The sequence below is a fragment of the Calidris pugnax genome, unplaced genomic scaffold, assembly GCF_001431845.1.
Source record: "Calidris pugnax isolate Ruff unplaced genomic scaffold, ASM143184v1 scaffold167, whole genome shotgun sequence".
Classification (NCBI taxonomy): domain Eukaryota; kingdom Metazoa; phylum Chordata; class Aves; order Charadriiformes; family Scolopacidae; genus Calidris; species Calidris pugnax.
The window spans coordinates 522,276-549,737 of record NW_015091045.1 but is presented as its reverse complement, the minus strand read 5'-3'; the positions used below and the strand labels follow the sequence as shown (position 1 = coordinate 549,737).

The window sequence follows — 27,462 nt, the reverse complement described above, 5'->3', positions numbered from 1 at the left end:
AATGGGCTCCTTAAACCCTGCAGTCCGTGATTTTGTGTTAGAAGAGGGCGCAGAGTTTTTTAAACTAATAGAATTTGTGGCACCTGAGAACAGCTCTGCTTTTTAATGCATTGAGTGTAGAATGGAAGCCTTTATAAGGGACTTCGGCTCGACTGAGAGCTAAATTACGTTTGTACGGTGCCAGAGTGCTATAATTTCATGGATGGGTTTCTTAGTAATATGTAGAAAATGTTATTGTGGGCTGCTTTTTAACAAGGACAATTATTTCTAAATAGCTGAACGTTGTAGGTCTGGGAGCAAGATGAACCCTTCCTGGGAAGGGGCTAAGGAAGCCAACTAACACTAGAGCTATTTAAAACAAAAGCTGCTTATCGTGCAAGGATGCTGAGTGCTGGCAGAGCAGCTGGATGGACATTTTGGAAACTAACTCTTCTATCTAAAGCACAGATTCAGCACGAAGTCTTGTGAGCTTCCCCGGAGGGTTTCGGTGAGCTCAGAGAGTTGTCCCAGTGAGCAAGAAGAAGTTTCTGTAGATAATCAAAATTTTTCTGGTAGCATTTCAGCTCTGGCAAAGCAGAGTTGTTCTGAGTTGCAGGGGTGGGGGATGCAGATATCCAAGGAGTCCCGGAGCTTGCCAAAGGCTGTGGCCCCAAGCAGTGAGTTTAACTTGTTGGTAGTGGAAATGCAGTGTAGTCTCGTTGCCCGTGGAAGCAGATGGTGAGAAGTCTGGTTGCAGGAGCCCCAAGGCAGGAAGAACCGACCATCTGGGCCTTGTGCTGCAGAGAGAGATGAAAAGCAGGTTTCTGAGCAGGAGATGTCCTTCGTGTGCTAGAACAGCAGGTTGGAAAGTATAGTTCACACTCGAGTCCTCCAGGTCTTGACTCAAGATATTTTACTCGCTGACTCTTCTGAAGAGGGTGAAAATTGTCCTTTTCCACAGCTGTCGAGGTAGCGACTTTCTGAGTATTTGGCATCTTCATACAAAAGAACATTCCAGCAAAATAAACAGTTTTCGATGCTTTGCTGGAGCTTCATGTTAGTACTTTGCCTAAAGCATTAGAGTTTCTATTCCAAGGTAGGCAAAACGGTAATAAAAACCCAACAAGGAAAAGTATACTGTCGTTTTCTGAAGAGCATGTGTGTGCCCCAGGATTGCGCAGGGTGGCCCTGGGACGGCTGTGCCTGTTGCCATTTTGGATTTCTTGAGGCTGCTTGTGTCTGAGAGTCTAAAACTCCTGCCATTCAGCTGGTGAGGAGACAGCTGAGGGCTGGAAGTGGGAGATCAGTGTGTCAGAAGGTCTGGGCTAAGGAAAGGGATCAGAATAATTTACATTTGTGCATATTTCGTGTGTCAGTCAGTCCATGAAGGTGCCCAGAGACGCGTTACGTATGAAGAATACACAAGGGAGGAAGCATGAGACTATGAGACATGAATATTCTGCTTAGATATCTGTCTTACAGGAATATTTGGAATTATTGCAAGTCAGCTGTGCTATATCTATTAGGTGTCTGTAATTAAAAAAAAAAAAAAGGCAGTTTTTTTAAAATAAAGCAAGCTGAGATTGACAAACAGTTGCCCGGTTCCAGTCGGATTTGCCTTCAGCTCTTGAAAAAAACCCTGCTGTGTTGTGCAGGATTTGAGGGATAATGGCAGAGCCTGTAGTTACTGGGATTCGGGTGTTTGGGGATGTTTGAGCTGGGCACGCAGAGGGCTAACGTGGAGCTAAGGCCACTGGCCACTCTTGGGAGAGAGGGTTTTCAGATTCCTTTGTGTCCCACTGGTGCCTTCCTGCAGGAGCCAGGACTAACTTTGCTCTGGGAATGCTTGTTGAAACCTTTCAACTGGAACGCCTTTTGGAAATTTTTAGGGAGTGAGTTGCGAGCATGGCAACTGGAGAACTTAAACTAAATCCTTTTTTGTTCTTTGGGCCTTCTGCAGCTTTTAATTCAACTCTCACTGAATGTATTTGTTTGTGTTTTGTGCCCGAGGCAGTATTCTTTACGCCAAAGTGCATAAGAGATTTGTATCCTGTAATGTGAAAGAAATTTATTCAGTAAAGGATACTTTTCTATCCAGGGACAAAGGAATTCTATTTGAAATCTTCAGTTGAACATTGCATTCTGACAAAATATTTGGAAATGGACGAGAGATGAAGAATTCCTTGCTAAAATACTTAATATCAGTTCAAATTAGAAAGGTTCGCTACCTACTTGAGGATGACAAGAGAACATTCAAATGTGTTTTTGATGGTTCAGGCATCTAATTTGATTGCGTTGTCAAGTATGTCTCTGAAATCAATCAGCGATTCTCTTTTGTTCCAGAATTATCCCATTTGTCCGTCCCGTGCGCTATGAAGACGTGCAACAGAAAGTGAAAACAGCCTTTGGGCAGCCCCTGGACCTCCACTACATGAACAACGAGGTACGGAGCCACGTTACCAGTGCTCAGAACCAGTAATGCTCTCTCTGAGTGACACCTCCTCTTCCCATCCCAAATTCTCTACCCTTACGTTTAATTTTCAGTCCTTCCCTTTAATACAGACCACAGCTCAGTCTCTCTGCTCCAGGGAAAACGTGCTGATAGTGACAAAACATCACACAGTGTTGTGTGAACATCAGCATCTTGCTTCCTTGCTCACTGGTGGGTTTTGGGAGACTGTCCTGGGGAAATAAGAAAAAGTATTTCAAGTATTATGACTGTTGACTGTTCAAGATACGACTGGACTGTAGAACAGAGAGCCTCTGAACATAATTCCATGGGATCTTGCTACCAAATTTAAAATTCTTCTTTGATTCCCTCTTTCAAAGTCTTAATCTACTTTGTACTATCTGAAACCAATTTTCACTTGCTTGTTAAGTCTGGATTGGTAAGTATTCTGAGCCAATGTTCTCATCAGGGAGTCAGGGGCCCATGTCTGACTTGTTCTTTGCAAACAACAAGCTCAGGTAGCAATTAATGGTTTTGTGGATGGTGTCTTGGGAGAAATTTGCATAAGGGCAGCCATTTCTCTGATGGCGTGGGAGGAAAACCTTGTAAAAAAGGACAGTAAAACAGTATTGTAAGGAAAATTTGTGGAATAATTGAACAATCAGAATCCTATCTTCTGATTTTTTTTCCTAACATTTGCTTCAATACCTATTGTGGAATTAGACTTATTTTTTCTGCCTTTTCTAATAACAATCAGAATCCTATCTTCTGATTTTTTTTTCCTAATGTTTCTTTCAATACTTATTGTGGAACTAGACTTATATTTTTCTGTCTTTTCTAATGTTTTTTTTTTTCTCCTGTTCTTTATTTTGCAGCTCTCTATTCCTTTGAAAAATCAAGATGACCTGGATAAAGCAGTAGATCTCTTAGACCGAAGCTCTAATGTGAAAAGCCTTAGAATATTGTTGCTGTCTCAGGACAGAAACCATGTAGGTAACAATTTCTGTCCCTGCAGGAAAATGATGGTTTTTACCCTTAAGTCTCTGAAATTTGATGGTTGCCTTATCTGAGAGTACAGGGATTAGTAAAATTACTCTTCACAGACACGAATGCGTATGTTTATCCTCTTTGCTTTGGCTTAGTTATAGATATGTCTTTTTTTTCTTTTTTTTTTTTTTTCTGGCTTCAGCAGCTGTTCAAGGACTAAAACATTGCAGCTTTTAAAGCTGTAATATGAAGGCCATTTTATATCAAGCACCCAATGACTGTATTCAGAAAACACTTAATGAGTTCGGTTCGCAGAGAACATTTTTTTACCTTTGATTAATGGCAGAGTGTTGAAAGAGCCTGTGATTATCTTGCCTGAAGAAAGCACAGGTTGTCCTTGAAGACAAGCAATTAGCACTTTTTTCCTGGGTGAGACGCCTGAGGACAGCTCCCAATGATTTTTCAATTCTGTAGCCTATTGCTCTGAATCCAGCCTTACTCTTAGTAAGACACTAAGTTGCTTTTAGCTAAATAATGGCATTTTCGCACCTGAGATGAATTTGATTGTGTCTTGGTTCACTCTCCTATAGCACAGGTGGCTGGGGCAGTGAGTGTCAATGCAGTTTTCAGCAGAAAAGATCATAACTTGAGATAAGTCTTGAAGTCAAGCACCCAAAGCTGCCCATTTTGGGCAGTGAATTGAGCTGCAACCTGAAAAGGGCAAAAAGAATCAGGAGTTTCCCTTATTCCTGATCTGTGAGTGGACAACTTTGTTTACTCCACCAGTGTCTTTTTGTCAGAATTAAGGTCATAAACTTTTTCAAGCCAAAGACCTTGATAGCTTAGATGTTTTATTTGCAATTTACTGAGTTCTCTTGAAGAGTGTGACACAAAAAGCTGTTTTGTCTTGAAAGCCCTATTGGTGGTAGCTTGTTGATCTTGAATGTTCATCCCTGTTCAAGTTCTGCAGACTGAGCTCAAACTCTTGAAATAATCACACCTGTAATTCTTGGAACTTACATGTACTTCTTACTATTGTTGAATTTGATACTCTATGTTAATGGAAATACAAAGACCTTCAGGAGTGTTAACGGCCTTTTCCCAAATGACTGGATGCCAAAAGCTGGAAAGGTGTAGGAGGGGATGATGCTGTTCCTTGTCCTGTGCCCTTTCCCCAAGCGTTCCTTCTGGCTGCTCTGAAGACAATACTTGGCAAGAAGGCCTTTGCTCTGACCTAGAGTAGTCAGACTTTGTTCTGCGTTGTCAGGAAACTGTAAAAGGTGGCCTCAACTTTTGGTAGAACACAGTCAAACAAACCTATTTTACAGCCCTCTATTAATTTTCAGTGTCTTCGGGCCGCAAATCAGATGTTAGATGACACCGTCTAAACTTTACATAAGCCACCTATTGTAAACACCTAGTAAATCTCACCCTACACCAGCCAGTAGCCAGTACTGTGGTGTTGTCCTTTTATTAGCTGTTTTTTCCTCTTTTGCTCAAAGCAGAAACAAACAGCGAAGTCTTCAGTAAGTGCCACTGTTTCCCCCCTCTCCTCCGACTTCCTCTTCGGCTCTGAGTTGCCTGACAGGAGAGCCCTCCATGTGATAAAGCCAAAGCCCACAAGGCTGAAGGAGGTTTCTTGGCTGCATGATCTCATCCCACTGAGGGAGCGGGAAGCATTATTTTTCCTGAAGTACAGGATGCAGATTTTGTTTTGGTTGTGCTCTTTTCTTTTTCTGGGGATGGAAAGGTAATGCCGTGACTTTGGCACAAATACGTATATAAAACAAATTAACTTTACAGCAGTAGCTGTATGACTAGCACTGAGAGCCTGTGTTTGTGAATAGCATTTATGTTAATTATATTAATTTTCTTGTGCCTCTTTCTGTGGCTCATTTGTGCTTTCTTTTATCAAGCAACTCACTTGTGTTGTCAGTCCTTTCTTTCTGTTTAGAAACTAATGGGAAGAAGTGGTGAAGTTGAACATCTAGAGTTCTAAAGCCAGACTGTCAACGTAAACGGTGGGACCTCTGCAGCCTTTATTCAGCTCCCATGAATCTATTCATGGTCGAGTTTATGTAGTTTAAATCAGGCTCCCTCCTTACTCTGTGCAGGGGAAAATGCTTATTAAAAGCAACTATTCGATATTTCACTTTTTTGATTGTGTGGCCTCACACTTTATTTGCCAGTCATATAATTTTCAGAAATCAGAATTAATTTCCTTGGGGTATCTTTGGTTCTGTTCATCTCAATACAGTACGTTAACATTAGTTAAATTCTGTAACACCCAAGAGGAAGAGAATATTATTTCCTCTTGTAAAAGCAGGTACTTTGGGACAAGAAGATTGAAATTGGAAGTGTCCCTGTATATTGAGCCCCTTCTTTGACATGCGTAGGGTCTCCTTTGCTTGGGAGAGGTTGGCAGTTCACAGTATTTGTGTGTTCAGACCTTAATGCACCATCCTCAGATGGTTAGTGGCCTGTTAAGAGACCACATTCCCTGTATCATCCATGGAGAGAGCACAGAGGTGTTGGCTGCCTGAAGCTAAATATTTCCAAGGAGGGACCAGTTCTCTCAGGCAGCATCCTATTGCCCTAAATTGCAAAACCATCCTGCAGTTCCTCTTCCTACAAAACCAGCTGGAGTTACCCCTTCCATCGTTCTCAACAAATGGAGAAATCCTCTGTGTCTCCTTTCATTCCTCTTCCTGATCTGAATGAGAAGATGACACTGTGGAAAAATGATCTTTTTCGATTATGTCTATGTACGTTCAGGGAAGGGTGAATAAAAGCAACACGAGCAGCATTCATCTTGGCATCTCCAAACTCTTTGTGCTCTCTGGAATTTATTTCGACTGAGACTGTCTGAATTGTCACTTCACTATTTTAAAAATTGTGAGGAGTCAGGCTGCTGTCTGACTGCTTCTGAAGGAGTAGAAGATCTGTAATTTACCTCTGCTGGCCAAGGAGGCTGATAGAAGTCGTAGGTTCTTCCATGGTCTGGTCCCTGGTATGAGCCCCTTCCTGGTGGTTTCATGGGCAGCTGCTAATGGAAGATGAACATTGAGACTTGGGAATCCTGCATTCCCTTGAGGCTGGAGGGCAGTGGGCTCTAGTTGTTCGACTCCTATTTTACGCAGTAACTATGAAGCTTGCTCTCTTGCTGCCTTTAATTGTTTGTGTTCTGTGAAGTTAATAAGATTTCAGGCTTTAGAACTGTTTTTCAGCTACTACTGTTTCTCTTGCTGCTAAACATAGTGATATTTTTGAAAGTACAGCCAAACTGCTTGAGCTCCTTAGCCTCATTTTATTTATTTATTATTTTTTTTTCATTTTACCCAACAGACCAGTTCTTCACCCCATTCTGGACTGCCCAAACAAGTCAGGATTAAAACTTCCCAATCTGTGGGGGATGTGAACGTACCCTACCAGCAGCCAGAACCCAGAAGTAGGCATCTGTCTGTCAGTGAGTATTTCTGCCACTTCTGCCTGTCTTTGCTATGTGAAATGCGTTTTTAGGGCACTAGTGTTTATGGTACAGCTTTATGAAAGCCACGAGAAATTGAAAGGTTATTCAAGGACAAGGCAGTTCATTTTCAAAAGCTCTTAATATGTTTACAATAGAATGTTTCAAAGTTCCTTACTGAGTTGTTGAACAGCTGAGGAGCTGCTAAAGGGGATGTCCTAAAGCCAGATTCATTGAGGTTAGAGATTTGGAAAGCTTACGTGAGTCCATTAAGCTTTTTATTTAGATTGGCAATTCCAGTTCATGAAACCTACATTTGTTTGGGGTTGGTTTTTTGTTGGTTTTGTTTTTTTTTTTTTAATGTTGGGCTTTGGAATCTGTCCTCACTCCTGTAATCAAGCATTTTAGTAGCAGCCCAGGAGTTGGCACTGCGTGTCTAAGCAGTGCCCTACGTACCGAGGTCCCTCACCTCTCACTCCTAATTACCAAGGCTAATACCATAGGTGATTGGCACAGCTGCACAAAAGATAATGAGAAAAGTCAGAGTAGCATGTAGCTTTATCGCATTTCCTTCATGTTTCTGTTAGCTTAGTGAACTCACGTTTAGTGGACAGGTCCACATAAGACTCCTGTAATTTTTATGATTTCTATCTCTGGTAGATTTGACGGAGTCATCCCAATTTCTGTGTTATAACCCCCTGTGTAACTGTGCAGTCCTGTTCAGATCTGTGGTTGAAGGATGCTCAAAGCTGTTAACTTTTTATATGAAAAACTAAAACATCTGAAACTGCTTCAGAGACTTGTGGGTCCAAAAAGAAAAAAAAAAGTCTGTGGTTTAGAATCTGGCTCCTTGGTGTGAAACTGAGCGAGCAGCGAAAGAGCAGGCAGAGGGTGAGCAGCAATAGGGATCTGCAGTATGAGGGCTGGAGCCTAAGATGATGTTCTATGGAAATTACTTTCACTTTAGAAGTGAGACAGGCTAAATTTTGCTGGAAACAGCAGCAGAGGATGGCTGTGTTTGTTACAACAGCTATTTTAGGGTTTGTCAGACCTAATGTTTCAGATGGCAGGTGCTGCAAATCACGAGGGCAGAACTAGGAGCTGGGAATGTCAGAGGTGGTTTGTTTCCAAGTTCCAAACCAGTTCCCTGTGTGGAAGAGGAGTGTTTTGGTTTCATTCACTGTGTAAGCTTGAGGCGTAAGCGTTACAGGATTTTTAGATCAGTATTTGAAATGCAATCTTAGTGTCAAATTAAATTCCAACAGTCTCCATATCGGGAGACCTAAACTGGACTCAGATCCTCACCATTCTGACCAAAAAGTAGTTGGGAGAGGAAGCTCAGTAGGGAAGGACGTGAGAAGGAGACCACTAGTTCTCAACACCAGACGTGCCAGCAAACCTTACTGTATCCTGTCTAGAGGCTGCCGATCCCCTTCTATAGTTTGCTTTCATGAAGCAGCAAACAAACAAATAGAGAAGTGCTGAAAGCTTGTGAAGTACGTGACTGAAACTGGGACAAAAAGGGGTTTCCCATCCTTTCTAGTTTGAAGTTAATATGCATAAAAAGAGCAACATTCCTCAGTCCTGTGAAGACGGTATCTGTGCAAGTCTGAACACCACGTTTCTTTTTTCACTGACAAATTCAATGCCAAAAATATTTAAAAAAAAAATAAAAATCATTCTCCTTTATTGGCATTCTAAGGTATCCAAATAATGATGCCAAAGCTAACAGACTGTACCGAGTGTCTGTCGTGGGTAAACTGTATAGTAATAAGGGGCCCCTTTGGTATCCCAGATGTACAGACTTTTTCCTCTTATCCGAGCTTGTGATGCTTTCTGATCAGGCTGTCATTCATCAATCAAGAAACCATCAGTTTTATTTTCTGAACATGTCAGAGTACCAGACTGTGAAATTACTAAGAGGTCCAGAAGAGCTCCGGTTCTGTCAGAGGTCTGATAGTCATTTGGCAAATAGCTCAGTCTTGAATCAGTTCTTTCTTCCTTCTCTTCTCCTATCTTTGATTTGGAAAAGGAATGTGCTCCTGTCTCCTGGTGTTTCAGCCACAGAGATTTTCCTATTCATACCACGTCATGCGATGAAAGTCGAAAGCGGAGTTCAACAGAAGCTGTTTGCATGCAGGAGATGTATCTGTGTAGTTCCTGTCCTCTTTAAGTGGTCGGGCCTCAAGCCTGCTGTCCCCAGTTCAGAGGTTTGGAAGTAAAGATAACTTTTATTTAAAAAAAAAAAAAAAAAAAGTTGCTAAGCATTCTGGCAGCTCTTGTGTTTTTTCCACTCACTTCCTTTGATATACATTGATTTAGTGCCGACTTCCTTTTCCTGCCCAGTGATGGTGGCCCCGTCCACAATAGCGGCTGGGCCGGTGCCAGCGGGACATGGGCTCCCTTTGGCCGGCCATGGCACCGCGTCGGAAAGAGTGAAAGTCTGCTCCCGTGACTCAGGGCCGCCCCAAAGCACGTTCTCTTGTTTATCTCCACGCCAGTTGGCTTGTGATGTCACGTGAGCCCCGCAGCGCTGCTTGGAAAATCAGCTGGTAGCTCCAAGCAGTAGATTTTAAATTTTTTTTTTTTTTTTGCATACAATTCACCCCCCTGCGCACTCTAAGCGGTGCCAACCTTGGGTTGGCTTTTCTTCCCTTCTGTGGTCCTCTGAAAGCTGTGTGAGCTGCTTTTCAGTTAGCTTAGAATCATAGAATGGTTTGGGTTGGAAGGGACCTTAAAGATCGTGGAGTTCCAACCCCCTGCCCTGGGCAGGGACACCTCCCACCAGCCCAGGTTGCTCCAAGCCCCCTCCAACCTGCCCTTCAACCCCTCCAGGGATGGGGCAGCCACAGCTTCTCTGGGCAACCTGGGCCAGGCTCTCCCCACCCTCACCCCAGAGAATTTCTTTCTAATATCTAATCTAAATCTCCCCTTTTTCATTTTAAAACCATTACCCCCTGTCCTATTGCTACAATTCCTCATGAAGAGTCCCTCCCCATCTCTCCTGTAGCCCCCTTCACGTACTGGAAGGCTGTTATAAGGTCTCCCCAGAGCCTTCTCCATGCTGAGCAACCCCAGCTCTCTCAACCTGTCCTCACAGCAGAGATACTCCATCCCTCTGATGACTTTCATGGCCCTCAGCTGGCCCCACTCCAACAGGTCCATGTACTTCCTGTGTTGAGGACTCCAGAGCTGGACACAGTGCTCCAGGTGGGGTCTCACAAGAGTAGAGTAGAGGGGTACTCTGCTTCTGCTGGTGTTTGCCTTCACTCTGTATTACAATAACTTCTGTAGAAAATATTTTCCTTGGGAGAGTGTTTGCTGATCTTTACCCATCTTTCATAGCACCTGAGTACACACAGTTAATTAAAGACAGCATCGTAAAGAGTTGATCTTAAAATGCTGTCTCTGGCTTCATGGGTGACCTTGAGCACCTTGGCTGGGCCACAAGGGTTTCTTGGCACTCACAGTCTGACTTGGTGGGAGCTGCAGGTGGGTAGGTCACTGCAAAAAGGGATTTTGTATCTTCCTGTTTCTGAAGTATCATTTTCTTTGAGGTCTGCAAGGAAAAAATAAGTCCTAGGGGGGAATTTTGAAGTTTCTCTCAGTAGGTAGCACAACATAAACTCTTGAGGTAGTACCGTTAACAGGTGATTAAAATGCTTTTCTCATCCTGCGGTCTCTAAATGTACTCTCTGTCCATCTGCTGATCTCATCCAATTTAAGAATGGGCCTCCATGTGTTTTTGCCCAGACTGGTCATAGAATCACAGAATTGTCTAGGTCAGAAGGGACCTTTCAGATCATCTAGTCCAACCATCAACCGGTTCCCATCGTACAGTTTCATTTTTTCACTCAGTACACCAGAAATTGGAGGGCTATTTACCAAGGTACCAGTGCTCCCATGTGATTCCAGAATTGCTCAGGGTCTGTATAATTAGCTCAGGTGACGATGATGAGCAGGGATGGTGCTGCCACTCAAGGTAAATGATACCAGTTGAGGCAAACTTATAATCAAGAGAGAAGATTGGTTGCCCTGACACGTGTGGTGGTTAGTGGAGATTAGTAGCAAAGTGAAGTTCATGCCCAAAATCCAGGGATTCCTGGGCTCCTCTTTCTTCCCTGAGATACTGAAGTTGTGCTTAAAAGGCTGAGAAGAGGTAAGAAATAGGCACTTGCTCTGTTAAAAGCTTCACCAGTAATAATACGTTGACCAAAATTTCAGTGCAGCTGCTCCTCAAACGATTTGCTTTTTGAGATGGCACCTCCTGGTTCCATTTCTGTCCAGCCTGTGAGGTTCACTCCAGAGTTGCTGTGATCAGAGAGGTGTAGTGTTAGAGGTTGAATGTTTGGATTTTGTGCATGTACGGTCTTGTTTCAGTGAGTGTAAATATCAAAAATGTCCTTCTTTCTAACCCAGGTTCCCAGAACACAGGCCGAAGTTCACCACCTCCTGGGTACGTTCCGGAGAGGCAGCAGCGCATCGCTCGGCAGGGCTCCTACACCAGCATAAATAGCGAAGGAGAATTCATCCCAGAAACCAATGAACAGTGTGTAAGTAGGAGCAGGAGGGTGAAAATAAGCAAGTCTGGCTGCTGAGGAGCTCTCTGGGCCCTCTTTTTCACTCCAGAATATTCCCCAGCTGCATTTGCATTAGCACCTACTAGTTCTGCTTTGTTCATTTGAACTGTGCTTCAAATCTGTTTGTAGTTGCATAGTTCAAAGCCTTTGTTGAACTGCCAGAAGCAGTTGCCCTGTGCCTTGGGCATTGGATCTTCAGCTCCGAGTGAGCAGTTGTGGTGTGTGTTACACACATATGCCCAGGTTTCCTATTCCTGGGTTTTTGTGACCCTCTTGACCCTCTTGTGATGCTTTGAAGCTGCACTTTCCATTCAAAAAAGTCGGAAGCAAGGCCAAAGGGCGACGTGCAGGTGGAGGCAGCGATGCAGCGGCACCAGCAGAGACCTTGTTCCTGAAGTCAGTTGGGATCAAAACAGAGCCCCAGGCTGACTTAAACTTTCATTTTTCCCAGTTTTAGGTCGACACCTAAAGCAATATCTCAAATTTGCTTTGTCCTTAATAATTTCTGTGGGAGATAAAGGAAAAATGTACATTCCAAGTAGTTTTAGAGTCCCCTTTTCATCTGGATGCCCTCCAGTCCTTGGGACCCTGATCCTCTTGCACAGCCTCTGTCAGGCCTTAGAGGGAACTGATGTTGCCATGTGATTTCTTCTGTGTTGCAGATGCTGGACCCGTTAAGCAGTGCCGAGAACTCGGTGTCAGGAAGCTGCCAGTCCTTGGACAGGTCAGGAGACAGGTACAAATGTACAAGCTGGTAGGAACTTCAGTGCTGAAAGTGAAATGCCACTTGTACTTATGCAAAAGTCTGGTTTCCATCTCGTAAATTTTCTTGGCAATAGGAAATAGGAACTTATTTCCTACCTATATCCCAGTATAATTCTTAGAGAGAATTAACGATGTCTTAAGGCTGTTTTATTTTCTGGAAAAACCATCCACCAACAAACTCGTGCCTCAGTAGCTCTGTGTTATAAATACAAAGTTCTAAACCGTGCTGTCTGTGCAGAGCCCAGGCTCCGAGAACATCTGGCTGCAGGGTATTTAAATCTCTTTTAAACAAGGCTCTACTTGTTCGTTAAAAAAAAAAAAAACAAAACTATTCTAAGGTTACAGAAATATATCATTACACTAGATTCCTATGTCCTGCAAGATACACTATTAATTCCAAAGGTAAATAGGGGAGCTCTTCCTTTGATGAAGAGTTTGTTTTAGTCTGATGCTCTAGATCTTTTTTCTTCCTTTTCTTTGCTGCTGCTTGAGATGTTGGTGGGCAGCCGTAGGTCCTACTGACTTGAAGAGCAACTGTGGCTTCCCAACACCTGCAATATCAGGCTTCAGCATATTTTTAATATTCCTCCATGCTGATTCCTGTAGGTAGTGTATGCTTTTATGGCAAGCACTTGAAGTTTGGTTTTGTAGCCATTCATGGAGTCACAAGGAAGCACTTAAGAGTTAACCTGCGTGTGTGTTTGCATTCATTTACTTGCTGGGGGACATTACTAATTTGTTACCTCTCCTTCTCTCCCCTTTCCCTGCCCTAAGTGGAGAAGGGGGGAAAATAAAAAAGCCTTCCTGGTTATTCCTTGTAGATGAGGCATCATCTGGGGAAGCTGTTGTTCTTTGTGTAGTTGGAAAGGAATCTCGTTTGGGAGTCTGAAAGCCGTATCAGGCTTACTCCATTTACACTGGTTAACAAAAAAAAAAAGTGCAAATAACATGGCTTTGGCACAGACTGAGTTTGTGTAATCTCTTAAGAGATGTTAAGGACCTTCTGCCAAACCAGGGGCCATACTTAGACTTGCTTGAGGAGTCCTGCTTAGTGGGGAGAAACGTGAGGGTTGTGAGCAATGTTTGTGTTCAGGCTCATCTGCTGCTGGTAGAGAGGAAAGCACACACAAGCTTTCATGGGAGGAATTCTTCCCCCTCAGGATAAATCACTGGGGGCCATAATCCCCATTATCCACTGCCCTGGGGGCAACATGCTGCCAGCTGTACCCTGTGCTGTTCTTCCTCTCAGCCTTGGTTTTACCCTTCTCCTTAAAGCACTGGGTCTTAGACCAGTGAATAAATGGCACAAACTGAGCAGAAAGGGTGACGCTGGGAAATAGCCTGGCTCACTGGGGCTTAGCTTGACTTTAGCTTTGCAGATGTAGTGTGAAATTATTGCAGGGCCACGGATTTGAGAATCACCCTTACTTAAAGTCCTTGTAGGTTTCGCTCCAGTAGATAGCAAAACTCATTCTTGCCTTCTCTCTTTAATAGTCCTTCTTTTCGGAAGTCACGGATGTCAAGGGCACAAAGCTTTCCTGATAATAGACAGGAGTTCTCAGGTATGTCAGTGTCCAATATAAAGATTATTTGATCCAGACATTTTCTACTGTTTGCTGGCTACCCTCCCTGCTTGCTGGGATTGTGTAAATAGAAGAACTGGGGCTATGTTGACTGAAAAGCTATGAAGTTATTTATGACCTTTTTCTAAAAAAGCTTGCTGTTAGAGGAAAATTCTGTCATTAGCACTTATGTTTTTTGAAGGAGCCTCACTTCTCTCTTTGCATCTCGTTCCAGAGCGTGAGAATCAGATCTATGACAAAGCAGGGAAAGGTGGGACCTACCCTCGGCGCTACAACGTCTCCATGCAGCACAAAGACTACAACGACGGTGAGTTGGCTTCAGACCTTCCATTCCAGGCTTGAAAAAGAAGATGAGGCAATGGCAACCTCCAGGGGCAAGTCTAACTCCTGGTTGAAGAGTCTGGAAGTGCCCAGGTCTTTGCAGTTAACGCTGGAGTTAATGCTGCCGTGCGCTGCCACGTTTTCGTAGCATCCCATGATGGATATTTGCAATTTTTGTTTATTTTGCCCTCATTAGTGACTTTTTTGATCCTCTGCTCAACACCTGCAGGCACCGATCAGTGACAAAGTCACTGATCGGTGCCTGCAGGTGTTGAGCAGAGGATGTAGTTATTAGTTTTGGTCATATATAGTGGGCTCCTACCCCAGGGGTTCATTACACTTTGCTAATTCACAGTGCACGCTTGCTTCTGGGTCTTCCCCAGGGGTTCATTACACTTTGCTAATTCACTTCTTGCTTGCTTCTGGGTCTTTTAAATATACCCATGACTTGAAGAATCACATCTCTGCTCATCAGGTGGCTTTATGCATATTAATTTCTCAGAGTTTCCTAAGAGGTGCACGTTGTCATAATCTTTGTTTATGGTTCTTTTTTGCGAGTCCAGGCACATTATTTAGAAAGCCATCCTGCCTGTGTAGTTGTTAACAAGCCTCAGAGCTTGTGGGGTAGCTTGTAAAATGGATTTGTGCTTTGGAAGGCAAGCGTAGATCTTGCACTGCTGCACTGAGGGCATTGCAAAGTGTTCTCTCCCTTCTACTTTGGGAGGGATCCAAAGCTGTGCTGAGCTCAAGCAGCATCAGCCCTGAAACTGTTATATTTTTGCATCTTGCCTGTTTGGCACTGGATTGTACTCTGCGGGAGCAAACCAGAACACGTTTTTTTTTTCTCTCCCTTCTCTTCATTGCTCAACCTCAAGCTATTACTTTTCGCTTCTAAGCACATGCTGTTTTGCTGTTTAAAAATGTTACTTTTTTTCTCCAGGCCGGAGGGTCATATATAGTGGGCTCCTACCCCAGGGGTTCATTACACTTTGCTAATTCACTTCTTGCTTGCTTCTGGGTCTTTTAAATATACCCATGACTTGAAGAATCACATCTCTGCTCGTCAGGTGGCTTTATGCATATTAATTTCTCAGAGTTTCCTAAGAGGTGCACGTTGTCATAATCTTTGTTTATGGTTCTTTTTTGCGAGTCCAGGCACATTATTTAGAAAGCCATCCTGCCTGTGTAGTTGTTAACAAGCCTCAGAGCTTGTGGGGTAGCTTGTAAAATGGATTTGTGCTTTGGAAGGCAAGCGTAGATCTTGCACTGCTGCACTGAGGGCATTGCAAAGTGTTCTCTCCCTTCTACTTTGGGAGGGATCCAAAGCTGTGCTGAGCTCAAGCAGCATCAGCCCTGAAACTGTTATATTTTTGCATCTTGCCTGTTTGGCACTGGATTGTACTCTGCGGGAGCAAACCAGAACACGTTTTTTTTCTCTCCCTTCTCTTCATTGCTCAACCTCAAGCTATTACTTTCCACTTCTAAGCACATACTGTTTTGCTATTTAAAAATGTTACATTTTTTTCTCCAGGCCGGAGAACATTTCCTCGGATACGGCGTCACCAAGGGAATCTTTTCACCTTGGTCCCTTCCAGTCGTTCCTTAAGCACCAACGGAGAAAACCTGGGGCTGGCCTTGCAGTACCTGGACCCCCGGGGCCGCCTGCGAAGTGCCGACAGCGAAAACGCCCTGGGTGTGCAGGAGAGGAACATCCCCACCAAATGTAAGCACTCACCCTGGCAGTGGCAATGGGGAAAGACCTTCCCCTTGTTCAGCCTGGAGAAGAGAAGGCTCCGGGGAGACCTTATAGCGGCCTTTCAATACCTGAAGGGTGCCTATAGAAGAGCTGGGGAGGGACTCTTTGCCAGGAGGTGTAATGATAGGACAAGGGGAAACGGTTTTAAATTGGAAGAAAAAAGATTCAGATTAGATCTCAGGAAGAAATTTTTTACTATGAGGGTGGTGAGACACTGGAACAGGTTGCCCAGAGAAGCTGTGGCTGCCCCATCACTGGAAGTGTTCAAGGCCAGGCTGGATGGGGCCTTGAGCAACCTGCTCTAGTGGGAGGTGTCCCTGCCCAGGGCAGGGGGGTTGGAACTAGATCATCTTTGAGGTCCCTTCCAACCCAAACCATTCTATGATTCTATGACCTCCTGGGGATACGGGCAAGAAAGGCTTTTAGAGATGAACTCCAGACCCAATATATTGCCATGGCTTGATTTTTAACAAGCCATTCAAACCCCACATAATAATAACCCCCTGCACCAAGACAGGTTGGGGGCTGGCCTGCTGGAAAGCAGCTCTGAGGAAAAAGACCTGGAAGTGCTGGTGGCCCATGAGCCAGCAATATGCCCTTGTGGCCAAGAAGGCCAACGGCATCCTGTGGTACGTCAGTAAGAGTGTGACCAGCAGGTGGAGGAAGGCCATCCTGCCCCTCTGCTCTGCCCTGGGGAAGCCATATCTGGAGTATTGTGTCCAGTTCTGGGCTCCCCAGTTCAAGAAGGACAGGGAACTGCTGGAGGGGGCACAGCAGAGGGCTACACAGATGATGAGGGGGCCTGGAGCATCTCTCTTATGAGGAGAGGCTGAGGGACTTGGGTCTTTTCAGTCTAGAGAAGAGAAGGCTGAGGGGGGATCTGATCAATGCCTATAAATACTTCAAGGGTGGGTGTCAGGAGGATGGGGCCGGTCTTTTTTCAGTGGTGCCCAGGGAAGGGACAAGAGGGAACAGGCACAAACTTGAACATAAGAAGTTCCACCTAAACATGAGGAGGATCTTCTTTCCTGTGAGGGTGGCAGAGCCCTGGAAGAGGCTGCCCAGGGAGGTGGTGGAGTCTCCATCACTGGAGACATTCAAACCCCACCTGGACACGTTCCTGTGGGACCTGCTCTGGGTGGACCTGCTCTGGCAGGGGGTTGGACCGGATGATCTCCAGAGGTCCCTTCCAACCCCATAGCATTCTGTGATTCTGTAATTACATGGCAGTGTTTTGAGACCAGTCTGTCTCACCTATAAGACGGGTCCTCCTCTTCTTCTAACAATATATAGTCTTGCACTGGAAGCTGGCCTTTCCTTTAGAAAGCATTGGAAATTCAGCAAAGAATTTACAAAAAAACTATAAGTTGATTGGATCTGGATGATCTACAGGGTTCTTAAGAGTCAGACAGGCTTGTTTATTTTCTTCATACATTAACATTTGTAGTCAGGCTTGTGGGTTACAGTTATTTTACTCATTAAGGGCTGTATTTATTTCACTTGCTCCTTAGTAGAAAGATTTACTTCTGTATTAATAGCATTCCTGGGTTGTTTTTGGGGGAACTTTATATTACGAAAAAAAGAAACGGAACATAAATCAGTACTGATGAACTTCAGATATCCTGTGCAGTAATTTAAGGATTAAAATGAAGACATTAATGCAGCAAAGTAAGCCACACACTAAAACACTGACTGGCAGTAAATCTGATTAAATTAGACATGGCAAAGCTAATCTCTAAGATCTTCTGTATTTTTCGCACTGTCCAGATGGCTGGTTCCTGTCTTTGTTTTTAGAGTTTCTTGTTAGATACAAGATAATGGGGTGCATTGTGCTGCCTGTGTCTTGTAGCATCGTTTTCAAGGCTCAAGCTAAAGAACTGATCTTTGAGCGGTGTGTTTGGGTACGAGGTGCAGTTTGGAAAACTGGGTTCAGGTGTTAATTTCTGGGTCAGGAGACTGTACAATGCGCTCGCCAGGGCAGTAGAACAATGAGAACTCATAATTCCCTGCTGGGGGATTGGTGGTGGATGTGTTACGTGGTTTTCATGTCTATTTTTATTAGACTCTGATTGCTCAGCAGGTAAAGAAGATACCTGTGCTGTTCTTACGTTATGGCCCTTACTGTATCCATTTCTAGCAGGGAATTATGACTTCTAATTTTTCTTCTGTAGAGCAGTGAAATCCTTCCAGCAGGAGAAGGAACCCCAAACTAACCAATGGTTGGCAAAGAACTCAGAAATAATGTCCTTCAGGTTGTCCCAGAAGCTTAACAGTCATTCCCAGCTGAGTGGGATTGATTTAGCAAGGCTGATCCAGCTCTTCTTCGTCTGCTGCGTGTAGTAAATACAGATCAAGGCTGGGAAGATGCTGTTTAACTGCTGCCCCATCTCTTCAGATAGCGATGTTGTAGAGTCCACCCTGCCAGTGGAATGAAATTTCATCTGCCTTATTGAATAACTTGTCTATAAGTATAGTTTTGCAAAATGTCTCGCAGTTTTGATTTAATGGGCCTTGAGTTTAGGAAAATTTAGGAAAAATTTTTTCACTGAAAGGGTTCTCAGCCCTTGGAATGGGCTGCCCAGGGAGGTGGTTGAGGCCCCATCCCTGGAGGTGTTCAAAAGACGGGTTGATGAAGTGCTGGGAGGTCTGGTTTAGTGATGATGCTCCTTGTTTGTTGTGTGGGTGTCTATTTTTGTCAGTCAGGTTGACGGTTGGACAAGATGATCTTTAAGGTCCCTTCCAACCTAGAAGATTCTGTGATTCTGAGTCAGCAGATCCTGAGGGTCTGAAGGGTTGGCTTCTGCTCAGAGTTCTGCCACTGACTCCCTTGTACCGGGAGAGCACCCCATGTCTGTTTCTTCAACTGCAAAATACCCGTTTCAATCCCAATATGATGGGGTTGATCTTTGAAAATATCACCGTTATCTTTAAATAGTAACAATTTCTCTTTTCATTATACTGTTCTTTTTTAGCTCCGAGTGCTCCAATAAACTGGCGCCGAGGAAAACTGCTGGGCCAGGGAGCCTTTGGCCGGGTGTATCTGTGCTACGATGTGGACACGGGCAGAGAGCTTGCAGCTAAGCAGGTCCAGTTTGACCCAGAGAGTCCTGAAACAAGCAAGGTAATTCTCATCACAGCTTCCAAAATTCATTCTGCAGACTTTGAGACCCTGTAAAGGGCCTGGAGCTGTCTGTCCTCGAAAGCTAGTACCTTATTTAGTTTGTACTGGGGTTTCAAGTCATGTGAAGAGGAGTAAGTCATTTAAAAATTACTTTTCCGTATTATTAACTTCAGCCTGAAACTAAAATCCATTTTCTGGCTTCGTTTTTGGCTCTCCCTTCTCAGCTTTTTGGTTTGTTGCCAGGTTACTTGAGGAATACTAGACTGCCCTGTGTTCCTGGTTAGACATGGATGTGAATGAAACTAAACCCAGAAAAAGTACAACTTTTTTTTCTTCTTTAAACAAAAAAAGCTGCATGCACTTGCAAAAAACCACTTTCTGGGCTTATGTGGTACGTCCTGTATAAGTGTATTAATTATCAATTCCTGCTTCTGAATTCTCCCTATTAATTACCAACTCCTCCCTGAATTCTCAAAACAGGCTGAACTGTGGTGAGTAAATTAATCAAGAACAGTGATGTGAGAACTCATTAGGAATAGTGGAGATGGGAAGGGGCACCTTGAAATGACAGGTCAGCACACAACTCCCTGCCTAATGGACACAGCTGGAACAGCTGTTAGGTTCTTTCCTAGTGCTTTAACAGTGGACCAGTCCCCAATACTCAACAAATTCACTTCAAGCTGGAATAACTGATCCGTAAAGATTTAATTACTCTAATTTCATATGCACTGTTAGTGCCAGGATAAGTCCTAACTTGGGAAGTTCTAAGTTATACCATGTCTCTGTTGTAAATCAGACAGTATCTCTGAGTGAAGGAAGAACAGGCTGGAATGTTCTTTGAAGCCACTGAAACTCTGAACATTAATCTATCAGTTGGCCTGATTTGGCAGCTCCCTCTGGTTCCCTGCGTCTCTGCAGCAGCCAAGTGCTTGCTCGTGAAGATCTACGTCCTCCCCCAAAGTGAGAGAGGTCAACCTGGCACTTTCCAGTGGCAGGAGTGAAGAGAGTTAAGTGGGACTAATTTTGGGGAAACCATCATTCCTTTTTCCATAAATCCTTGTGCTCCGGTGCCTTTGATGTTCAGCTTGTTCATTCCCTGGACTCAGCAAGAACCTGATACTGTTCCCGGGCAACAAACATCTCTGATTCAGTCTGAAATTGTTGGATAGTCTTTTTGTCTTTGCACCATGATACCCTGTTGTCTGTGGCAGGAATAAAGCAGAGAGTTGGTTTCATGTGCACAGCTGCAGATTCTTTGAGGGAAATAAGAGAGGAAGCTGTTTCTGAGGGTGATTCAAGTAAAATCATCAGTGTGAATCAGAACAGGTACTGGGTGACAAAAGAGGTTTAGGAGCTCTTAGCACCTGTAGTCTGGCTCCCTAATGGACTGAGGTTCCTACAGAAGGATTCCTAGCAATTCTGTAATTGTATTCAGAACTTTTTTGTCACTGCACTCAGCTAAGTGGTGAGAAGTAAGGTTATGTCTGTGTTGTGTAAAGAATGCTTTAACCTACTTGGCTAAAGCCAGTCAGCTGAGAGAATCAAGACAAGAAACGGTTTTTCTGGTACTAAATCCATGTGTGATACTGCCTGTGTTCTATCAAAGCTTCTGTATCAGTGCTTACCTGCTTATTATACAGTAAGGATTAAGGGGAAGCATTGGTAATGGTGCCTTTCCCAAGAGGTGGGTGAGCCAATGCCATGGATTAGGCTTCTTCAGCGTAGTAGTGACCTTTCCAGTGACATGGACAGATTTATTAGGATGGCATATTTCTCGGGAACAGAACCTTATTTTCTCTTTCAACATTTATAGGAAGTGAGTGCCCTGGAGTGTGAAATTCAGCTGCTGAAGAATCTCCAGCACGAACGGATCGTTCAGTATTACGGCTGCTTACGGGATCGGGCAGAGAAGACCTTGACCATCTTCATGGAGTACATGCCGGGGGTAAGAGAGGACAGGAGCAGCACAGTCACAGAGATGGGTGGTTTTCGTAGTTGGTTTATTAGTTGCTGTGATTACTCTGTGTAATCCACTTTATACCCTCTTAGGTATGCCCCCTTCTCATACTGGCATTGTAATGCCACCACTTCCTTTTTATTTATGCCCAAACCACCTCTTTGATATTTTTTCTTTGTCTTGTACTTGAAATACGTTCTCTTGATTAGTCACTAACACCAGTTCTTTTCTTCAGTCTAAATTTGTTCTAACAAAATACTTCAGAGGACTTAGGCCAACGTGTGGATCGGGCTGACTGAATTAGCAGAGTCCTGTAGTACAGCAAATTAGACTAAAACTGACCCTGCAAAACTTGTGACCCGGACCAGTCTGCTGAACTATTTTATTGCTTGTCTTCACCACCAGTTGTACCAGCACAGCTCAAGGATGGAGGAAGCAGACAGAACCCCCTTAAGCTATTTTTGCTGTAAAGCATGTCCTTGCTTTTCTTAAAAGGGGCTTCATAGGGCAAGATGTTTTGAGCGCCTCACAAAAAGGCTTTAGAAGAGGCCAGAATTCACTCCTGTGCTGGGTGGGTGTATAACACGGTCACAGCTCGTGGGAATTGAGTGGAGACTGCTAGATTTGTGGTTTGTCATTTCTTTGCCAATCCTTTCTGTTTGCTTTTGGTGCAGGGGTCAGTGAAAGACCAGCTGAAGGCGTACGGTGCTCTCACGGAAAACGTAACCCGCAAATACACTCGCCAGATCCTCGAGGGAGTCTCCTACCTTCACAGCAACATGATTGTGCACAGGGACATAAAGGGTGAGATCAGCTGGTGATTTATGTGTATACCACGTGCTAAAGGAATGCTGAAAAAAGAAACCAAGTGTTAATAATTCAGTATCCTTGCTGGGGCTTCTGTACATTGCTTTGCTCGTTTATCCCTTTTGGTCCTATGTCCTTGTATGGGTCTTAGGGAAGGTTGTGTTCGGTGCTGAGTAAGGGAAGTTGGGCTGTTTTCTCTACAGGACCCGAGACCCTGCTGGGTTGGTTATAGTAAGGTGGACTGGAAGCCTCTAATTCTTAGGAACACTCTTCATCTTCCTCTCACGCCCCAGCAAAATGAGGCTAAGTTGCCACCTGACTGTCACTGCCCCCATAAGGCACACTCTTTTCCCTCTGGATTCCCTTCTGATTTCCTTTCTGCTTGGCCAAAGTACCATTTCTCAGCTGGTAGGCACACCAGTTGCCATAGGAGCTCCATGCCTGCTCTTGACAGTCCTGCTCACCTCAGTCTCTGTACTGTCCTGCCTCCTCTGTGTAAGAAACCTCTAATCTTCCACGTAGAGCCTCTGGGATTAGTCCTTAATCTTCCTCTTCTCAATATAACCCTGTGGAGCCAGCCAGTCTCCTTAAGAGTTAATGTCAACAGATGTGGCAGACACCACACAAATTTTTCTGTGCTCTGTAGGGACCAGGAGGGTTGCTTGCTGCGGGGAAAAATACCCTCTTGTTTCTGCCTGTAAATCTTCATTGCATCCCCTCTAGGCTGGCAAAGGGAAACAAGCTGCTGATTCTTGAATAACACCTTGTTTACTGCTCATGTTGGTGCTTTTTACCAAATTATTTCCTACCTGGTGGGTTGTTCACTGGTTTGCACCCATCTAAGCCCAACTTAACTTGCCTCCAGGGTGCTGGATGGACACACTTGTTATTTTGAATTCAGCTTTTCCAGTGAAGTGATGAAGCTCTCTCCCAGCACAAGTTCATTTTATTTGAGGGCAGGAGGAGTTCATATAAGGCACATACCAGATAATGGCAACACAAGGTTCTCGATCTTAGTGCGGCTTTAGAGGAAGAATTATTTTTGATGTCTAAGCCTTAGTTAAGCTTAGCTAAGCTCTTAAGTTTGCTTTTTTCCCCTGGTGCTTCATGTTCAGGACCTCTGACCAAGTAAAGTGGAGATTGACTTGTTTATTGTAGGAGTTCAAAGGGGTTTAATTAGCTACATCTGTTACCCAGCTGACCAGAAAGCGATGCTTATGCTCCCCAAAGCAGCATCCCAAGAAAAACCCTTTCCTACACAGCCCTGTACTATCCCAGCCACTGGCCTGGGGGCCCTGCAGAGGCTGTTTACGGGCAGGGAAACAATGATGGTGCTGACTCAGCTCTCCTTTCCCTTCCCCCTTCACTTCCTTGTGTTTTTCCCCTGAAGTTTTTCCCATTTACAGCCATTAGCAATTGGCTTGTCTACAGCCCGAAATAAAGCAATGATGTTTAGCAGGTCACCTGAGGCTTAATGGGGGGAAAAAGCCGTAGCATGAGCAGGGGGTATTTCTGGGTTGGATATCAGCTCCGTCGGCTGTGGATCCAACAGCTGGATTGCATGAAAACAGCTGTCTCAATTCTTTGGTTTTTTGTCCAGGAGCCAATATTCTCCGTGACTCTGCTGGGAATGTGAAGCTTGGGGACTTTGGGGCCAGCAAACGGCTGCAGACGATCTGTGTGTCTGGAACAGGCATCCGCTCCGTCACCGGCACGCCGTACTGGATGAGCCCGGAGGTGATCAGCGGAGAAGGCTATGGAAGGAAAGCAGACGTATGGTGAGGCTTTAACTTTTCTGTCCATAGATCAATTTACAGCTTTTTTTTTCTGGCGCAAGATAAGACGTAGACATTCTGTCGTCTGTTACATCCAAAGTCAGATTTTGTCTGGATCAAAAGTTTAAGGCAAAGTCAAGACACGACCTGCCACGGGCTGTGCTTAAAGATGTCAACACACAATTGCTTGTTTAGGTTTTCAGGGACAATTTCCACTCTTTCCTCCCTTGAACTGAGAGCTGATTTTCTGTTCTCTGACTTTTTCTGGTGTGAGGTTTCCATCCATCTTATATCCGTGAGAAGAGAGAATGAAGTTTGTTTTAAGGAGCATCCATTTGTTTTGTTATAAAATGAGAGGTTGTCGTGGTTTAGGCCAAATTGGCCCGTGATGGCGACAGATGCTCTCCCCCCACTTCTCACTCCCAGGAGAAAAGGAGGAGGGTGCTTATAACATTGTGGAAATGAAAGGAATAGAATTGGAGTGTGTTGACAAAGCTCTAAAGATGCCCAAACCTGGGATAACACAGCAGATACAGGTGAGATCAGAGGTGACCTGCGATAGTGCATGGAAACTGTAGCCATGTTACTGTTGGCATCGCTGAGAAACAGCCTCTGGCGAAAGGAAAAAGCAAAGTGTTGGTTTTGGAGGCCTTAAAAAGGTGAGATTGTAAAACTAAGCTAAATGACAGTGACAAAAGGTGTGTTTGTCCCTCCCCAGTAAAGCAAGGCCTGTGCTATTTCCTGTACAAGCAGGGAGTGGAAACGGAGCAGGAATTTGTCTTGTTTGCAAAGAGTTAAGTTCCGCAGACGCTCCCGGTTGGGATGCTCGGGGAGAGAAGGGAACACGTGCCCTTCCCCCTGGGTTGATGCAGTTGTGGATTTCCTCTTGCTGCTCACATGGGTCCATTCCCATCAAAGAGACGCTGCCGTTGGCTGGGCTCCAGTTCCTACAATCCCCCTCGTTATTTAAGGGGGGGTCAGAATTTTCCAGGGCAGCGTTAGTCCCAGGGTGGATGCGTACAGCCGAGAGGCTCAAAGACGTAACAAATCTCACCACCTGGCTTTCTGCCATGGCTGCAGGCCCCTCTCCAATTTTCTTTTTCCTAAATAGCAGAAAATGTGAGCTATTTGTTATTGCTGGAGTGACTTGACATGAAAAACATTCCTGCTGTTTGCTGAATATCTTAAAGAAACCGGATCTGCTTAAACGGTATAAATCAGTCTAAACAATAATATATCCCTGCTTGCTCTTGAGCAAACCCCCAGCACTTGGGCACACATGGTTTGCATTTTCTGTACTCTCTTCTAGTAAGTCTTAAATGGCTGGAAACCAGTGTAAAATTTTCACGTTGGATTTCAAACCTTGTCAAGAAGTCATTTCTTGCATATTCACTGGATTTAATTCCTTTCCTTCCTTGTCTTGGCAGTTGATGCGAGTCTGCCTCTGAAAATGGCTTTGCTTTGCTTTTCACTTCAAAAGAGGGTTTAGTTTAAAGGTAGAAGAGGCAGTTTTTGCCTTTTTAATGGAACGCCGTGATCAAAACACGGGACTGGATATTAGAAGCTCACTGACTGCTTCTGCTTAATCTGTGGCCTGGAGGAAGCAATTAATCCTTTTTGAAACAAAACCCAATCACTGCAGTACTACAGAGACCCATCTTCCCCGGGAAGGTATTGGTGTCACACTTGCTTTGGAAAGGTGGCTCAGCCACGTCTGTCCCCGTAATCATCTACTTGCCTTGAGCTCCCTGCAGAGCCCCATTAACTTTACTAGAGTTTTGCCTTACTGTAGCATGTTTTTGCCTCGATTGGAAGCTGGTAAGACTTTAATTACTTTTTGACTCTCTATGATGCTTGATTTCTGGTGAAGTGGAGATGATAGGGTGTTTTGTTGTTTTTTTTTCCCCTGTGCTTTCTGAGGCTGCTCACTGGAAAGGGATTTTCCCAAAATGGCTTTGGTAGGGTCAACCAGCTGCGATTCACTGGACCGTGGTTAAAAAGTACATTTTCTACCTTGCAACTCAGCAAGTGCCTTTGAAACAGAACAGCAGCAGCAGCACCCAAAATACCACCGAGGTCAAATGGCGCCTTCGGGGACCTCTCGTCCCCTGCTGTTAGTGAAGATGTTACTGAGAGGAGGGTTTGAGGGAAGGAGAGATGGACAGATGGCACTTCACAGCTCTCAGGAAAGCAGCCTCAGCTCTTTTCTTCAAGCCTGAAGGTAGCAAACACAGCGATGTTGGCAGGGCCAGCTTGGGATCCACACACACCTGGGGTTTTCTGAGCACAAAGCCATTTCTGAGCTGTTTTTTGAGCTGTTTTCCAGCCGCTTGGAAGTTCTCTCTGCACACCTTGCAGCATTTGTGTGAGTCAGTTCTCACTTTGTTATTTTATCTGGTTTTTTTTTTTGTTTTTCCCCTGTCTGCTTTTCCAGGAGCCTGGGTTGTACTGTCGTGGAAATGCTGACGGAGAAGCCCCCCTGGGCCGAGTACGAGGCCATGGCTGCCATCTTCAAAATCGCCACCCAACCCACCAACCCCCAGCTCCCCTCCCACATATCAGAACATTGCCGGGACTTTCTAAAGCAGATCTTTGTGGAAGCCAGGCACAGACCCTCTGCTGAAGAGCTGCTCAGACATCAGTTTGCTCAGCTCCAGTACTGAATTACCTCCCTTTTTGCTCGCAGCTCCTGCTGGGCTTTCGGTGCCCCGTCTGGTCTAGTTGCAACTGCCCGTTGTGGTGCTGCATCTTCAAAATGCCAACTCAGCTGTCCTAGTCCTTTGGGGAAATGATGCCAAGGAACCTAGGGTCTGCTCTTGTGCCTGATACCTTTTGTTTGCTGGACTAATGTTTATTCTACCGACAGCTGTCCAAACAGAGCTGCATTTTTTGCCCTAGTTACCGTGATGTGAAATTGCAGCTGGCTGCATGTTTTCTGCGGGCCCAAAGAATGGGAAGCGAAGAAGCGTCTCGCTGGTTGAAGGTTAGAAGAAATCTGAACCCAAGTGGGGACTGGCAGAGCGACACTCTTCAGAACAGAAACGTGCCACAGTGTGGGTCACTGTTTTCCAGACTGCTCGGGCTCTAGAGGCGTCTGTAGTCCACGAATCCAGCAAGAAGCCATGTGTCATTGAGCATGCGCTCGCTATATGATGATATATTTTTTTTTTTCTTCTTAAGTATTCAGCATCTGAAGGTGTTCAGAAAATATTGATTCAAAAAAGTATGTGAATAGTGTTATTTTATAATGAAACCGTGGATTTTGGGGTGGGGGTGAAGGAGGTCTTAATAGCTAAATGTCAGGATAATCAGAAATGTTTCAGCAGAATGCAATCACTCCGGGGCCCAAGATACGGGCTCTCCCACTGATGTTAGAAAATCACATCCAGAGCTTGATTTCCAAGGCTTGATCTGTCCTGGCATTGACAGTGGCCATTACTTTGTGTCCTCGTAGCCACCAAGTCCATGCTCCTGCTTCGTCTCCCCGGGCTGCTGAGTCTAAACAAAACCCTTCCCGGAGGCAGTTCTGCGGCACAACTTGCTGTCACACCAATCTTTTGGGCTGGTAACTATTTACCATCCCTTAAACCAAAGAGAGAGTTCATCTGGTCCCAGGAATTTACTTCAGGAAAAGCTGAAAGTGTTTCTCTGAGGACCTGGCCTAATGGAAAACAGTTTTTCACTGGGAGAATTTGCTGAGCACTAGTACTTGTGCACAGTAAGTTAGAATCGAGCTCAACCCTCCGTTGGTTGACCTGGCCTAATGGAAAACAGTTTTTCACTGGGAGAATTTGCTGAGCACTAGTGCTTGTGCACAGTAAGTTAGAAATCGAGCTCAACCCTCTGTTGGGTGTTGTGTGTTTTGTTTTACCAGTGCACAAGTGTTCATTTAAGGTTTCCATAAAATACTAGGGCC

General features: G+C 44.5%; 1 protein-coding gene across 2 annotated transcripts in view; it reads left to right on the top strand.

Annotated features, from left to right (window-relative positions):
* The window catches only part of MAP3K3 (mitogen-activated protein kinase kinase kinase 3), a 32,581-nt gene extending 5,809 nt beyond the window's left edge, over window positions 1-26,772 (top strand). Inside the window, exons 4-16 of one of the 2 annotated variants that reach the window (XM_014956549.1) lie at window positions 2,323-2,422; window positions 3,304-3,417; window positions 6,761-6,881; window positions 11,301-11,434; window positions 12,124-12,185; window positions 13,721-13,788; window positions 14,024-14,116; window positions 15,662-15,853; window positions 18,859-19,007; window positions 20,821-20,952; window positions 21,639-21,768; window positions 23,372-23,549; window positions 25,981-26,772. In XM_014956549.1, the coding sequence (XP_014812035.1) occupies window positions 2,323-2,422; window positions 3,304-3,417; window positions 6,761-6,881; window positions 11,301-11,434; window positions 12,124-12,185; window positions 13,721-13,788; window positions 14,024-14,116; window positions 15,662-15,853; window positions 18,859-19,007; window positions 20,821-20,952; window positions 21,639-21,768; window positions 23,372-23,549; window positions 25,981-26,209 (1,702 nt within the window). In that variant the 3' untranslated portion in view covers window positions 26,210-26,772. Of the gene's footprint in view, window positions 1-2,322; window positions 2,423-3,303; window positions 3,418-6,760; window positions 6,882-11,300; window positions 11,435-12,123; window positions 12,198-13,720; window positions 13,789-14,023; window positions 14,117-15,661; window positions 15,854-18,858; window positions 19,008-20,820; window positions 20,953-21,638; window positions 21,769-23,371; window positions 23,550-25,980 lie in introns of both variants that reach the window. The other variant, XM_014956548.1, reaches the window with a different exon arrangement.
* Window positions 26,773-27,462: the final 690 nt, after the last annotated feature.